Below are 16516 nucleotides of genomic sequence, written 5' to 3' on the forward strand. Positions count from 1 at the left end.
GGGGTTAATAGCAGGGAGCCTGTGTCACGAGTTAAGATTAACATTAGTCTGACCAAACTGAATTATTGTTGCTGGGTCATATACCAGGCATATTTAATCCAGCAGCAAAGGTTGCCCTCCCCACCAACAGCCAACCAAGACCACTTAATTGCCAACCCTACATGCTTGTTGACCTGTTTATGTGGTAGTGAGACCAGGCACCTCAGTATAGCACCTGATCAAACAACATGAGGAAAAGAGCCAGTGTGATTACTTGTCATACTCTGCATTAGAGTGACATACAGTTGCTAAAGAGGAAATGGTCTTAGCAACCAGCTTGATGTGTGCACTGAAGTGCCTCTCGCCTTCTAGAGGTCTGATAAATTGAATAATACCTCTTGACAGAACAGAAAACACACATACACAAACACACTGCAGACATGCACACACATACATGAACACAGCAGTTTCTGGCTTGGTTACTTTTGTGCTGAATCAATTCTGATGAAGTTCTGGATTACTGTCTTAAACACAAATAGGAAAGGTTCTGCACCATTACCAACAGGTAGGGTGGGGTCAAAGCTTTGTTTCTTGAAAGTTTTTTTGCTAAACTAAAATGTTTACATGCTCTAGAACACAGACATTTCTCATTAGATGATATTTAGTTTGTGTGGTCACTCACACTCACGCACACACACACACACACACACACAAATGCATATACACAGAACCCAAACGCACAAAACGTCTCAGGCGAACATACTAACACAGAAAAATACCTCTAAAGCCTGTACACATCAGACTTCAAACATTGCAAAGAGATGTTCAGTAATACAGAGAAGAACATACAAACACACAAACACACCCACACACACCCCGCCAGCCCAGTCCTTCTACTCCAAGGTCTCATCTAAAGCCGAGCATCTGTAATCAGAGTGTGGGGTTGGCAGTGCTGTTGCTCTGGCTCTGTGGTGGTTTGACTGAGGGCCAGACATTCCAGGAACAATCAAGAGCCCAGACATCGGCAGCAACAGCAGCAGCCAGTCAGCGCGGAATTCCAGAATAGCAGTGCAGAAGGCTAAAAATAGACTTTGGACCAGAGGGAGGCAAGGAAGGGGGGGATTTTTTTTCTTGCACTCATTCACAATGTTATCACAGCAGACTTGTGCAGAAAAGGGGGAAAAAACAGAAGTGAGACCATTGTTGGGTGAAAAATCTATTGCCATTAAAAGACCAGCATGACCCAACAACCCAGAACAAGAGGATTTATCTGTTTGTTATTGCATAACAAAACCTTTCTTTTAAGTGTTTGGTTTTGCATTAATCAACAGAAGATTTCTGTTTAATTTCCCTCCACCCCTCTATGTGGAAATTCCAGTTCCCTCACTGCTTAGAGTCCAAATATATAAGACCATTTAAGGGTGCTGCATAGCAGTAGTTTGTGGGTGTGTGTTGAATCTCAAGGTGCCTTGAGTCATCATTGTGGTGTGGTAAAGGTTTAGATAATTTACCGTATCATTTTGGCCTTGGGAATACTTTCATACACCATGATAAATGCTTCTAACGTATGTCCACTATAGTACACCAAAATATACTCCAGTCCAGTGCAGTAAAGCACATTGAAGGCATGTTAAATCCACTGGAATCCACTTCAAAACTATGGTTGATACCATATAGGTTACAATGGAGTAAACATTGCAAATCCAATCCTTTTGTAAATGTACCCAAGTACCAGCCTCTCACCACCTCTCTTTACTATATTGAGACCCAGCTAGATATAACAGTTCAAATCTGGGTGGGTGTCTCATGCTACATGCCTGCCAAGAGCAGCAGCATCTTCTAACCTACCTGCTTTAGCCTGTGTGGATATGTTCAGATCCGAATTCTGTGTCTTTCGATTTAGTAGTGTGTCTGGATTTGAGTGTTGGATGTTTTGTTTAATTGTAGGAGAGACAAAAAGGTACTGAGAGAGAACAGCAGAGAAAGAGTGAAATGAGAGGGATCCCCTCCTGACTACAAGACTTCTCTATAAGCAGAGATATACACACGAGAGAACTGGAGATCAGGGACAGAGCCAAAGAGAGAGAGTTCAAACTTGCAAGCATACAAACAAGCACATACATGTCCTAATCTCTTCAGGATCTCATTTTCATTATCTTCAGCTTGTTTGTCGAAATCTCCCAACTTTAAATATTTATCAATATGTCAGATGTAGATGTTGAAATAACTACTCCTCCTTCCCACTTGATTTTTGCTGATACGTGTTTTTTTTAGCTGGTACTGTACAATTTATACTAATGCCCAGTTTTCACTGTCCATGTTTAGGTGCCCAGCGGCATGTATCTTTGAGTCCAGGCATTTCCACTGATGCTAGGGTGCACCTCCCCATGTACCCAAACTAGTTTCAGGAGGTAGTGTTTCGTATCTCGCAGAGTCTCAATCTGGTCTACGTGGAAGTACCGTTACGTCCCCTTGTATAGCTAGACACAATGTCACTGCATTTTGCAATATGTGGTTTACATTGGAAAGACAATTACATTAGAATCCTTATGCCATGTCTCAAATCACATACTTGTATACTACACTACTTGTTTTTTGAAAGTACCAGACAGTGTGTGATTGTGTGTTCACAATGAGGAAGATGATGAAATTAAGTACACTAATAATACCTGGATGTTATCCTAAATTAGGTCAAACATTTAAGTGTGCAATGATGTACACATTGTGCACTCAATATGTCCAGTCAAGAAACTAAGAATACAGTAAAAATGCAAAAGGCTGTTAATTATAGGATATACAATGAAATGGAAAAAGACAAAAAGACTTATGTCTACAAACCAAACACTACTGCTGCCACTAAATCCCAGAATGCTGATTGTCCCAGAATGCTGTTTGACTTTGGTGCCTCACATTCACTTCCTGGGGCCGCTGTACCTAACAAAAATGCAATGCAAATGTAGGCAGCCATGTTTAGGTGCGGTGTGGCACGAGTCCGAGGTGCACTTATGCATGGATGGTGGAAACAGGATACAAGACAATAGCTCTTACAACAAGGACATGATAAGAACCTGTATTGTATCCATATGCATGTTTAAACAAACCTATGAGGAGGCTGGTGCAGAATGTAAGACAGCATTTGTTTTAAGTGAGAAAAAAAGACACATAGACCATACAGACATTTTAAATAAGGATTTTTTTATATGATTTTTTAAATTATTATTATTGCAGCTGTAGCAGTGGCCAGCAAGAGGGTTTTTATTTTCCACAGTCCCTCTGCTGAAAACTATACCTGACAGGCTTTTCCAATGAAGATGCCTGGCCAGAATGGGAGCTACAGCTGTAAATTCATTGGCAGGACTTCTCTGAGCCACCAGAGACAACATCTAAAAGATCTGTAACATCTGCAACATCTGCCCACATTGGCACATCAAAGTCATAACAGATTGATGAACATTACACCAAATACAATGGCTTTCAGACCAATAAATAAAATATAAAAAACAGCATTAATATTTTTTATAATAAAGGCACAAACAAAAATAAGGCAATTGAGCTACCACAGCAGTCCAGATTTTTAACATTAAACATAACAAAATAATTATAGTAATAATATAACAATCATCATCATCTTTATATGAATAATTAAATAAAATAACACTATAATAACATTATCCAGTCAAGTTTTCCTTTGTTTTGTTGTTGTTTTCTCCTAACCAGTAATTCAAACACACTAATCATTTCCAGTTTGGCAGAAAGCAAGTTATCAGTTTCATTATAATTATTTGTTCTGGTGTTGTTTGGTTTCATTTTCATTCACATTTTATTCATTTTCATGTTGTTTTATTTGCTTGTTTAATTAACATCTTTGCAGAAATGCTTTGCATGGCTGGCTATTCTGGGGTAGCTGTGGTTCTGGAGGGGTATACCTCATTGATTAGAAAGATTTTTCCACCCCACCAAATCAGTTCTTAATAGTTTATTTGAACCACTTATCCAATTGATTGAATACATGTGAATTCTAAGGCAACACATTAAACAGTGCTGTAAATCATGTGGCTAAACTGGACCTGGGCCAATACAGACTGTGAACAATGCCCACACAGATATGGCACCCTTTTACTGTAAGGTCTTTCGTTGCTTTAGGATTGACACTAGCAATCTCCCCATGTTAATCCTGTTTACAGCCATGCTTCAGAAGCATGGTGTCTGATATAAAGAAAGCAATATAAATATCAATATTTTTGAGACGTTACAAAAGCGAAGAAAAAAATACATATTAAAAATACTAACATAGTATAACTTATCACCATAAATCCAGTTAACAATCAACATAAAAATAAAATAAATAAAAACACTGGTGGACAGGGTTTTTTTTTTTTAAACCCAGGAGGACATTTAAAAAAACAGACCTTGGCCCTTGGTGTCAATATTACACAACAGACAAGAGAGAAAAGTAATGTCCTCTTGCTTGAAGGCAAGCAAGGTGTATTAGAGGTTAAACAGAGATCGATGATCAAATGAAATTCAACAGGACAAGAAAATAAAAATAAACAAACAGAAAGCAGGATTGCCCTCAGGCTTTGATAACTTGGTGAATTCCTCTATGAGTTTCAAGGCAGATTCATCCCCTCAAGATCCTTGCTTAATGTGGTTGTTTAACTGCACTGTTATGTATATATTAAATATATTTGATCTGTCCAGATTTCATCTCAACTGTTCAGTCAGTGCAGGCCCTCCCTTAAACACCATCTCTTGAGAAATCTCTCTTATTTCCCTCTCCTTCCTCTCTAAGAATTATCTGGGTGGCAGCAGCATTGCAAAATTCCCAATATGTTCTTTGGAATATTTCCACGTGAATGAAGCATTTCTGCAAACACACTTGTGAGTACTCCACATTACCTTGAAAAACACATTGTCCCAAAACAAAACTCGAAGAGGCTATGTTCCCCTGTGGGCTCTGGCATCTCCTTCATCACTCTTTCTTTGGTTTCTTTTTACAACAGACTTATACTACCCTCCCTGGCTTTACACACATTCACAATCCCGCTTCTACATTGTCCCTACATTACTGTTCTTTTCTACTTCACTCCGAACTAATGACTTCATCTGGAGTGAGAAGGGTATAAAGACAAGCACTGTAGCTCCAGTACAGCAAATCAGATACATGTCAGTGGGGGTGGTTTAATACATAGAGGGATTAAATGGATGGAGCCAAGTGTTAGTTAATGAGGGATTTTCACTGGCATACAACCCTAGCAGATCAAATTAATTTATAAAGAGGACCAGGAAAGCAATGCAAATTATTTTTGAACAGCTGTGTTGGACACAAAACTGTGTTGAGTACACCCACATCATATTTGGACTGAGTGATTCTGGCAATATATATGACACACTCATCCTTGAAACAAGTATAACACGCTAATAAAAACTACTGCCCCTCCTACTCTGTTGGTATAACTTGTCATTATTTAGCAATCAACTGTCCAATTACCTTTATCTTTCAAACTTATAATCATCTCAATATTTCATGACTTGAGTCATTTATATTTATTTTCTAGATTCAAATTTTTACTTTTAAAAGGGGTGTTTATGAGTCACAGTGATTGCAATTAATAATAAGTGAAGTAGTGTCAATATGCCCATCTCACAGCAGGTTGGAAGACACCTATGCTGATTTATCTCTATAACCACCTATTCAACACCTTCTACCATCATAAATCTCACATCTCTCTATCAGCTTTCTGAAAAAGCAAAAAGAAACTAAACTAAAAACCTATAAGACTCCTATACAGACTGCTATGTCAATAACTACCTATTGTCCATTTTACTGCTTGAAGCATTTTTTCCAATATTCTGACATTCTTTGCATCAATCACTGTCCCTTTGAGGGCTAATGACAAAAAAAAAACACTCCACTTTGGAAGGCTGTAGTTCCACTACCTATGCAAACTTGTCACAGCATTGGCTCTTTTTTGGTTTAAACAACAACTTCTGTCAGAACCTACAGAACCTACTGTCAGGTATACCGTGAAGAGGAAAATTCAGGGCTGGCACCAAGCTGTGGTTTTAAGCTGTAGGCACCCTAGGCTGGGTAAATGTACCTTGCCGAGAATGGCTGTGGAGTTTAAACAGCACAGATACAAAAATATTACTGTAAAGAGCATGTTTATATATATGTGCGTGTGTGTCTGTGTTTTTCACAAGCACAAAGAGAGATTGTACTTTCAGCAGTTTTTACCGAGATGATGACAAGGGCCCCACACACCCAGCTGGCACCAAATCAATTTTAAATAATTTGCTGCAGAGCTCTCAGTCTTACCTAAAAACCAATGACCTACTCACTACAGGGTGAAATGAACAGGATTGGGTGAATAATTGCTTTTGTTTATTTTATTTTATTTTCCATGTTTTGCCCCACCCCGTGTGAACTGTGAGGCTTTTCAGTGCACCATAACACAGATTGTTTAAATTATCTTAATATTGGTGTCTTGGTTGAAGTGGCAGTGGCCCAACAGAACAAGAGAGGTGTCTTTGGAATGTGCCAGTTCTATTTTGTACTGTGTTATTTTTTCCATTACTCACTCTGATAGATTTGGAGCCAAGTTTAGTAGTGCATCAAAATATGGACCTAATAATGTTATAACACTTGGGATAATGATTTTGGATTATGGACCCCCTCAATACATGTTTTAGTTTGTCATTACTGGGGTCTGGAGAAATGCTGTGTGTTCTAATACCATTAGAAAGGAAGGTTTAGTTGTTCTTCACAGTCAGGTTAGATCCAGTAATTCACAAGCAAAGCCAGAAACAAGTGAGGGGTAATCCTGCCATTTGTCTTTATATCACTAACTCATCCTAAATGAAAGGACATATATGATTTCATATCCACTAAAACAACATAACACTTCATAAACAACACATACATACTTCAAAGAAAATACAGTACACTTACATTTGTGTATAGCACATATATATGTTAATAGTGATATATGTGGCTTTAGATATTACATAGGATTTATATACGATGATTTTTCAAATACAATAGTTTGGACACTATATTTGCCAGAATTATATATTAATCATATATGTCACTTCCAGAAGGGATAATACTCCAGTATTGCCAGAATAAGTCAGTCGTGTCCAACTGGACAGACTTTATTCTATGTATGTAATGTTTCAAGAAGGATATCGCTGGTCTAGAGGCAGTTCAGAGGCGAACAACCAGACTTATTCCAGGTCTGAAGGGAATGTCCTACTCGGAGAGACTGAGGGAACTGAACCTTTTCACCCTGGAACAGAGAAGATAAATCATGAAAGGTATCGACCACATCAAGCCAAAGGAGCTTTTCCAGATCTGGAGGGAAACGCGGACCCCGGGACCCAAATGAAAATTGGCAGAAGGCAGAAGACAGGAGACTTCTTCATACAGAGTTGTCACAATCTGGAACAAACTCCCCAGCGATGTGGTTGAAGCCAACAATTTGGGAACATTCAAAAATAGACTGGACGTGATCCTTGGATCACTTAGTTATTAATGGACACCAAACAAGCATGATGGGTCAAATTACCTCCTCTCCTTTGTAAACTTTCTTATGTTCTTTATGTATATAGAGAGATATAGATATAGATAGACATATTATGAAATAAAATACAAAATTAAATAAATGCAGCTGTCAGTTTTAGAAAAGATCCTGATTCAGGTTTCGTCTTGTTTTTTTTTTCCTTTCAGTCAAGGAATAACATTTTTCCTCAGCACAAACAAAACCTGTGCTCGGCTTGTGTATTTAAGGTGCTTTTTCGTGACGCACAGCTTGCCTCTTTGCAGCAACGGTAACTGCAAAAGCTTACAGCAGTGCTAGAAGCATGGCCTCTCCTTGTCATTGGTGCTGTTGAGTGTGTGTGCCAATTTGTGTAAACATTTTTAACACAGCAATCATCGCTCTTTGTGCTGCACAGGAGGCATGGCAAGGCAGGGGGGAGGGGATTGGTGTGCCCAGGATCTGCAATGTGCTCTCTCTCTCTCAGCCTGAGGTCTGAATTTTCAATTGGGGAGTGTGTCTCCATGTCAGACTCCCCCCCAGGAGGAAACACCCAGGTCTTATCCATTTGTGTTGTTTGCTGATGTCACTTTGAGAATCCCAGCAATGTACTGGTCATCAGTCCTGAATCCACAGCCACTCACACCCTTCCCTACTCTCAACACTGTTCCCCCATAGAACCCCCACCCAGCACTCAGCTGCTAGGTGAGGTTGCTGTTGATATCAAGGGCTTGCTGGTATACCTGAGTCATGTCGTCCAGATCCCCCAGCAGAGAAAAGCTGCCATTGTCACCCAGTGACCCCCGTGGCCCCCGAGCCCCCCTGCTGAATTTGCCCTGCAGGAGCTGGGGCACAGCCTGTAGGCCACGGAAATCCCTCAGTTGGAGTAGGTCCTCAGCTGAGACACAGCTCCTGATCCTAGGCTTGCAGGGCTGGGGCCAATCCGTGAGGTGGAAAGAGTCGCTGGAAGACATGGTGCTGTCGTCACTCACTACACTGGAGGGCCGGCTCTGGCTGCGGGACAGGCCAGAGTCTCGGGGTGGCACCTCACCGGTGGGGCCCAAAGAAGGCAATGCGCTAAGGGTGGAGTACTTCCCATTGCGCTTGAGGATCCCCTTCCTGCCAGCTGCACGGCTTTGGGGGGATGCGGCAGCAGTGACAGCAGTAGTGATGGGGGAGGACAGTGTGGTGCCCCCTAGCAGCTCAGAGGACTCGCTGCGCTCAGGGGAGGAGTAGTAGCCCGACTCCCGCTGTTGATTGTTTTTCAGGATGCCCTTCTTGGGTAGGCTGGATGCCATCTTAGCAGGGGAGCCACCTCCAGATGGTTCCTCTTCTTTCCCCGGGCTCACCCCTTCAGAGTCTGCATCCAAGATACAGATGTTCCCATCCCATCCACCCACCTCTCCAGTCTCCTTGGCTTCTCCTATCCACCCCCCACCTGGCAATCTTAGCTCTCCAGATGCCCTCGTCTTCAGGATACTTTTCGGACGCTTCAGCCCTGGTTTGTCACCCCCATGCACCGCACCTGCCTCGCTGTCCTTCTTGTTCTTGCGGACAGAGCGCTGGTGTGAGAGAGACGTTGCTGAGGCAGGAACTGGTGTGGAGGGAGAAGTTGGAGAGGGCATATCAGCTCTCCCCACTGACCCTGATTTGCCCATTCGTGGCTCAGCTCGGTTCTGCCAGTCAATGAAGCGTGCCAGCAGGGGAGAGGCAGATTCTCTCTGAGCGTCACAGTCACAAACACTGCTCTTGCAGCCCCAGTTCACCCACCAGTGACTGGCAATGTCTTCCACAGTTGCGCGGCGCTCCGGGTTCACCATCAGCATCCAGCGGATCAGACCACGAGCATCTGCAGGTAAGGATCACACACAGACACATACAGGCTCAGTTCAGGTGGTCCTACAAATTCACCAGAACCTGACACTAGCTGTAGCTTAGCTAGTGTACACTCACCTAAAGGATTATTAGGAACACCATACTAATACTGTGTTTGACCCCCTTTCGCCTTCAGAACTGCCTTAATTCTACGTGGCATTGATTCAACAAGGTGCTGAAAGCATTCTTTAGAAATGTTGGCCCATATTGATAGGATAGCATCTTGCAGTTGATGGAGATTTGTGGGATGCACATCCAGGGCACGAAGCTCCCGTTACACCACATCCCAAAGATGCTCTATTGGGTTGAGATCTGGTGACTGTGGGGGCCAGTTTAGTACAGTGAACTCATTGTCATGTTCAAGAAACCAATTTGAAATGATTCAACCTTTGTGACATGGTGCATTATCCTGCTGGAAGTAGCCATCAGAGGATGGGTACATGGTGGTCATAAAGAGATGGACATGGTCAGAAACAATGCTCAGGTAGGCCGTGGCATTTAAACGATGCCCAATTGGCACTAAGGGGCCTAAAGTGTGCCAAGAAAACATCCCCCACACCATTACACCACCACCACCAGCCTGCACAGTGGTAACAAGGCATGATGGATGCATGTTCTCATTCTGTTTACGCCAAATTCTGACTCTACCATCTGAATGTCTCAACAGAAATCGAGACTCATCAGACCATGCAACATTTTTCCAGTCTTCAACTGTCCAATTTTGGTGAGCTTGTGCAAATTGTAGCCTCTTTTTCCTATTTGTAGTGGAGATGAGTGGTACCCGGTGGGGTCTTCTGCTCTTGTAGCCCAAGGTTGTACGTGTTGTGGCTTCACAAATGCTTTGCTGCATACCTCGGTTGTAACGTTCAGTCAACAGTCAAAGTTGCTCTTCTATCAGCTTGAATCAGTCGGCCCATTCTCCTCTGACCTCTAGCATCAACAAGGCATTTTCGCCCACAGGACTGCCGCATACTGGATGTTTTTCCCTTTTCACACCATTCTTTGTAAACCCTAGAAATGGTTGTGCGTGAAAATCCCAGTAACTGAGCAGATTGTGAAATACTCAGACCGGCCCGTCTGGCACCAACAACCATGCCACGCTCAAAATTGCTTTAATCACCTTTCTTTCCCATTCAGACATTCAGTTTGGAGTTCAGGAGATTGTCTTGACCAGGACCACACCCCTAAATGCATTGAAGCAACTGCCATGTGATTGGTTGGTTAGATAATTGCATTAATGAGAAATTGAACAGGTGTTCCTAATAATCCTTTAGGTGAGTGTATAACTGTATCCAAATTATTAAGATTCACTGAGGACAAGGCAAGGCAGAAAGAGAGAGAAAGCACGAGAGTGACAAAAAGAGAGAGGCAGATAGATGGAGGAGATTGTACCTGAGGACTGCGTGGGCTCCCGGTACTCTCCACTGGTGATCTGCCTAATGAGGTTCTTGTGGTCTCCTCCATCGAACGGCATGCTCCCATACACCAGGGTGTAGAGCAGGACACCTAGTGCCCAGCTGTCAACCTGCACACAGCACACTGTAACTTACAACTCACAGCACTACACTGTAACAGTGCACACAGCACGGCAACATACTGTACAGCACTCCCCAGTAAAGATTGTATTTTTAATGTATATACCTACTTACAGCACCTACAAAAGATGTCCCTCTCTAGCACACTATGATACAATAATAATAAATGCATTATCCCATAAAGAGTATTGTTTTTAAAATTATCAGGAATAAATTATTATTTTGCGTATGGTCTAATGAAAACATGAAATATGATGTGCCACATCAAGCCACACACACTGTTATTATCTCAAATTATATCCGATAACAGTTAACTGCAGTCATCATTATCAGACATTCCTTGCTTGTGGACTGTTTGTAACTTGGAAATCACTGCACTGTCACTTTACCCCCAGTTGTTCAGATACCCATCAACACTGAGAGATGAAAATAAGAGATTTCTAAAGGGGGGATACTTGGTGGGCAAAAAGTAACCCCAAAATATATATTCTTATTACATTCATTGCTTGAACATAAACATACACTTTCACACGCAATTACATACTGTATGTTATTGGGCTGAGGTTTTGAAGTTTTGTTGCAAAATTAAGTATTTTGGAATACTGGAGAAATACAAGAGAAATTATATTATGGGAGGTGTACCCGGAGAAGAGCTCAAATCACAGGTGGAACAACTATGCGTTACTTGGGAACAGTGTGCATGGGCAGGGTGAAGGTTGTCTCTGGGGGTGGGGGTTAGATCTCAGGACCACATTCCTCTTGACTTTGACAAGCACTTTGCATAACAGGCCTGTCTCAGGAAGCCTGCAGGGACAGTTACATAACATCTGCGCACAGGGTTAATGAAAGGGCTGTGAGCTCCTGCTGCAGTCCTCTCTGGGAATGAGCTCTGATAATGAGAGAGCAGGGAGGGGCAATTCCTCCTGCCAAAGCAACAGGGTGGGAAGTCAATTACTATTATTTATTTTATTTTATTATTGTTTTTTTTATTATACTTTTTAGAATGACACAGAATAATTCAGATATCATGAGCAAATCTGTTAAGAGCCAATTAGTCTAAAAAAGGTTTCAATGAGTCCATGTCTGTCTGGCACTCCTCCAGAGAGAGGCATCCTGTAACGTGGCAGAGTTTAAAGGCTCCATAGGAAATTATCTGATTCAGAAGTGAATTGCTTTGTGTGTGTGTGTTTTATTTTCCCCCCCTCCATACTGACTTATTTTTTTGTGTGAGACAGCTCAGTGCCTGGGCTTGTGTGAAACGGCAATCTGTACTGCTCCCATAGAGACACCGTAGTTATCAACTATTCTATTATTTTCTCAGTGAAAAAGTATACACATTATCCCCAGGACTGACCTGCATCATTAAACTTTGTATCATTATTGAGTTGTTTTTCTCTGTATATATTGTTTATAACAGTGGCTCTCAGTCAATTCTAATAATAATTATAATTATAATAATTTGTTAGTTCAATTAAGTAACTGAGGAGTTTTGGACAGAGCAGTTTTGGACAGAGAATTTACCATAATATCTACAAATGCACTAACCCTAATAGCAGTGCGATAAGACTGGAATTTTTGTAAACACCTCCGCTTAGCTCCGTCACATGTATGATCTTATCCAATAAGCAAGAATAGATTTCAGTTTAGGGGTACAGGTTAGTGTTAGGTTTCTAAATTAATTGAATCCTCAGTGAAACAGGATCATATGAATGAGACTAAGAATTTGCACACAATTAGTGTGTTACCCCCTTTTTTTTTTCTTTGTATCTCTCCAGGGTTCAGTTCAGCATTGCCCACTCAGTGCCAGAACTGTTATAAAAAAAAAAAAAAAAAGCTTTTCAGGACGCTCCTGCTCTCATGATTTTAGATGATACTTTTGTGAGGCTGTTAAGTGCTGATATATGCACCACTACACCTCCCCTCTTCAGAGATTATGACATAATTAAGGAACCCTTACTGCTTAGTAGAACTTTAACAAGGCAAATGTAAGGGCATTAACATTCACCCGTATGAATGCCATTTCCAATTGAATATTGATTATAACTACAATTATGACATGAGGGAACAACAGCCCTCTGCAGTATTAATGGCTGGTATACATTTTTTTGGTAGACACATGCAGTTAAAGTCTATTTTATGGTAATGCTGCTTGTGTTCAGTTCTGGTTTGGAAACTGAATTGGCATTGGTATCCATGCATGTGGCTGTTCTATTAAACCTCTATCCACGTAGGTACGGCAGAGACACATAATGACACAATGAACGCACCTCAGGGCCGCGGTAAGGCCTGCCATTGACAATCTCAGGGGAGGCATAAAGGGGGCTGCCACAGAACGTCTGCAGGAGCCGGTCTTTGTGATAGAGGTTTGAGAGCCCAAAATCAGCAATCTGAAGGGAGAGAGGGAGAGTCAGGGAGCGAAACAAAATCACAAGAGAGCAAAAACTACATCTACATGATGATAAAAAAAAATCTAGATAAATGCTAATTCTGTACTGCTTTTGTTCAATACAGCGGTTTCATCTTTATGTCAAGAGCTCAATAAATTGCCAATAACAGACTAATCCAACAGCCTCTTCAATGACTTAATTGTTTAATTAACTAGATACATTTAAACACCTATCCAGGCCCTTGGATATTTTAAAACAACTGTACCTTGAATCAAATGCACTTTTAGATCATCAACTGTAAAATACCTCACAATATATTTTTTAAATATGTCAAATTGAAAAATGAATTGGACAAATAAAGTAATTGAGGATTCGGTTGGAACGAAAACCAGCAAACACACGGCCCTCCAGGAATTGAGTTTGAAACCCCTGTTCTAGACCAACAGGCCTGCCTGAGTCTAATTTACAGTACTCAGTCACTTCCTTCCTCTCAGACTGATCCTTATCTCTGCCATTCAGCCCTCTCCTTCCTGCCTGCCAGATTAACAGGAGCAGCATGACTTCACACACTGGGCATTCAGGGTTCAATGCAGAGTGCTGGGAGACAGACAGACAGTATTCCTGCACTGTATCTTCTCCCCACCTTGATGCTTCCTGCTTTCACTACTTATTGGACTTTCAACTGCTGTAGTGGGAAAATGTACTTTTATTATTTCCTTTACATTCTGTATATATTATATTATTGTTTCATGTTGTTATAGTATACACTGTTTCAGTTTTATCTATGAAGCAATCATTAGTTTGTATTTAATCTGTCCGAAAGGTTACTTCAATCAAACATTGTCTTCTCATGATTTCATTCAGCCACTGTCTTCTAGGATATTCAAATCAGCTGAAACAGTCAAACAGTATAGAGATTGTGTGTTTTGGCACAGGTATTTGGTTAAGGTTAATCAACTCATCAAACACTTCAACAACAGTAACAAACTTAGGTCTGTGTTAATTATTATATATGTGGTAAAGTATGTTGTATAACTATTTTAATGAGATGTAATCACTTCTGACAGAGAAGACTGTAACCCATTGTCTCTGAAGATACAAAAAGGCTTCTCCAACTCACATCCTTAGTTATTTTCTTCACTTCATGTGCGAGGAGAGCTCCGGGTTAACCTGTATTTATGTTTTCTATAATAAACTTGTTACTTCTTCATCGGTGTATCCTGGGATCCTTAATTGTATCTGTGCCAATTTTTGAGAACATTACCATATTTCTGATTTCTTCCCCAGAACTCTCCCTGAAAGAGACTTGCACTGCAGCCTGCAATGAGTTCTCTTACCTTGATGTTACAGTTGTCATCCAGCAGCACATTTTCCAGTTTCAAGTCCCTGTGCACTACACCATTCTGCAAGACATACAAACCGAGAGACACAGAGAAAACAGCTGTCAGTTTAACAGTTTAGGCTTGTAGTACATTTAAAGACTGTGTCAGACAGGGAGGTCCATCAGAAACTCCATTGGCTTTTCTGCTTTGTATTCCACCCTGAGCCCTGCCAATTCCAATCTGAAATACACCTGGGTTTGATTTAATGTAGACCCCCCATTTCTTAGGATGGCATGGTTCAACACAAGGGAACTTATGTTATGTTATGTCCGACTGTCTGATGGTTCCAGATGATGTCGTGCAGGCTTCCTTGAGAGAATGCATACCCGACGGGGCAAGTGATAATTGAATGCATTGAAGTGAATGCAGCACATTTGTCTACATCAATGTGACTGAAAGGAAATTATCAATCAAAATTATGTCAGACCATGCATGGTTTAGAAACTGTAAACTCTGCTACACTGTAGCACTTTTGAGAACCTGCTAAAATCGCTTTGACACAGGGCAGCTAGAATGCCCACATTTGCCTAATAAACCGTTAAACAAACCATGGAAAACCAGGGCAGAAGAAAGTAAAAGCGTGTAAAACTATAGCATAATCATAATCAACAGCCAAATTACCAAACAAATGTACTGTGGTAAACATTTATGAGGGTGACTCCATTGAAGAAAAGATATAGCATAACTATTACCAACTCTTCAAAGGCAATCTCTTAATTGGAAATGTGATACAGCCAGCATTCAAGGAACTTTCTTATAAACTCTGAAAGCACAAAACCATTTTTGAAAGTGATTGTGCCTTATTTTGTCTTACGCAATGTGTGTTTCTAATCTGTTGTGCACTGGATGTGTATGTATTCCTGTTACATACACTCCCTCGTGCACACACAGGCTGTGTGAGTGTTAGTTTCTCTCCACACACTGCAGATCTCCTCTCTGTAATGGATCGTTTCTTTTGGTTGCCCATGGTGAATCAGCCCAGTGCTCTGATTGGCTGTGGTCAGGACAATAGACTCCCAGCTGGAAGAATGACATCATCATGCCTCCAGCTGCACAGACAATGGCCAGCCCACCCAGCAGCTGGTCTCAAGGGTGAGTCAATAAGGAAAGAGAGACATACAGAGAGAGAGGAGAGAGCTAGGGGGGCTGACTGCAGCAATTTACAGCACATTCACTCTCCCATACTCACATTCTCTATGACTCTGTGAGAAGGGATGGCCCAAAAGTAAAAGGAAAGCAACAGGACAGAGCAATGCTTATAACAGGACTGGATCATGTACTGCCAAAGAATTACAATGTGTCAGTAGTGTTCAGATATACAGCAGTATCCCTGGCCTCACCTTTTGGCAGACGTGTACAGGCATGCACTAGTGCACAATATGTCAGTAGTGTACAGGTATGCAGTACTGCACAATGAACCTGCAGTATACAGTAGTGTCCTGTCCCTCACCTTGTGGCAGTAGTGCACGGCTGAGACGATCTGCCTGAAGAAGTGGCGCGTCTCTCTCTCACCGAGTCGGCGCCGCTCGCTGATGTAGTCATACAGCTCACCCTTGCTGGCATACTCCATCACGATCACAATCTTGTCTTTGTTCTCAAACACTGGAGGATAGACAGAGGGAAAGAATAACAGGATGAAAATGGACCAACGAGGAAATGACAGTTAGGGGTTATTGGGAGGCACCACTATACTATTTAGGGGTAACAGAGACCCCCAAAGTGGAATATGACCCCTGTGTGTGTGAGGGAGGAGCAGCCGTGTCAGTTTCCAGGCAGTGGGACAGACAGACGAACACTCAAACACTTTGCAGGTCATCAAC

The 16516-nt window shown here is 41.6% G+C and overlaps 1 protein-coding gene across 2 annotated transcripts in view; it reads right to left on the reverse strand.

Annotated features, from left to right (window-relative positions):
* Window positions 1–3153: 3153 nt before the first annotated feature.
* The window catches only part of nuak1b (NUAK family, SNF1-like kinase, 1b), a 37866-nt gene continuing 24503 nt past the window's right edge, over window positions 3154–16516 (reverse strand). Inside the window, exons 3-8 of one of the 2 annotated variants that reach the window (XM_066705563.1) lie at window positions 16147–16298; window positions 14652–14717; window positions 13195–13314; window positions 10785–10917; window positions 8261–9366; window positions 3154–7268 (exon numbers count right to left, since the gene is read on the reverse strand). In XM_066705563.1, the coding sequence (XP_066561660.1) occupies window positions 7176–7268; window positions 8261–9366; window positions 10785–10917; window positions 13195–13314; window positions 14652–14717; window positions 16147–16298 (1670 nt within the window). In that variant the 3' untranslated portion in view covers window positions 3154–7175. Of the gene's footprint in view, window positions 9367–10784; window positions 10918–13194; window positions 13315–14651; window positions 14718–16146; window positions 16299–16516 lie in introns of both variants that reach the window. The other variant, XM_066705565.1, reaches the window with a different exon arrangement.

This window comes from Amia ocellicauda, chromosome 5, assembly GCF_036373705.1.
Source record: "Amia ocellicauda isolate fAmiCal2 chromosome 5, fAmiCal2.hap1, whole genome shotgun sequence".
Taxonomy (NCBI): domain Eukaryota; kingdom Metazoa; phylum Chordata; class Actinopteri; order Amiiformes; family Amiidae; genus Amia; species Amia ocellicauda.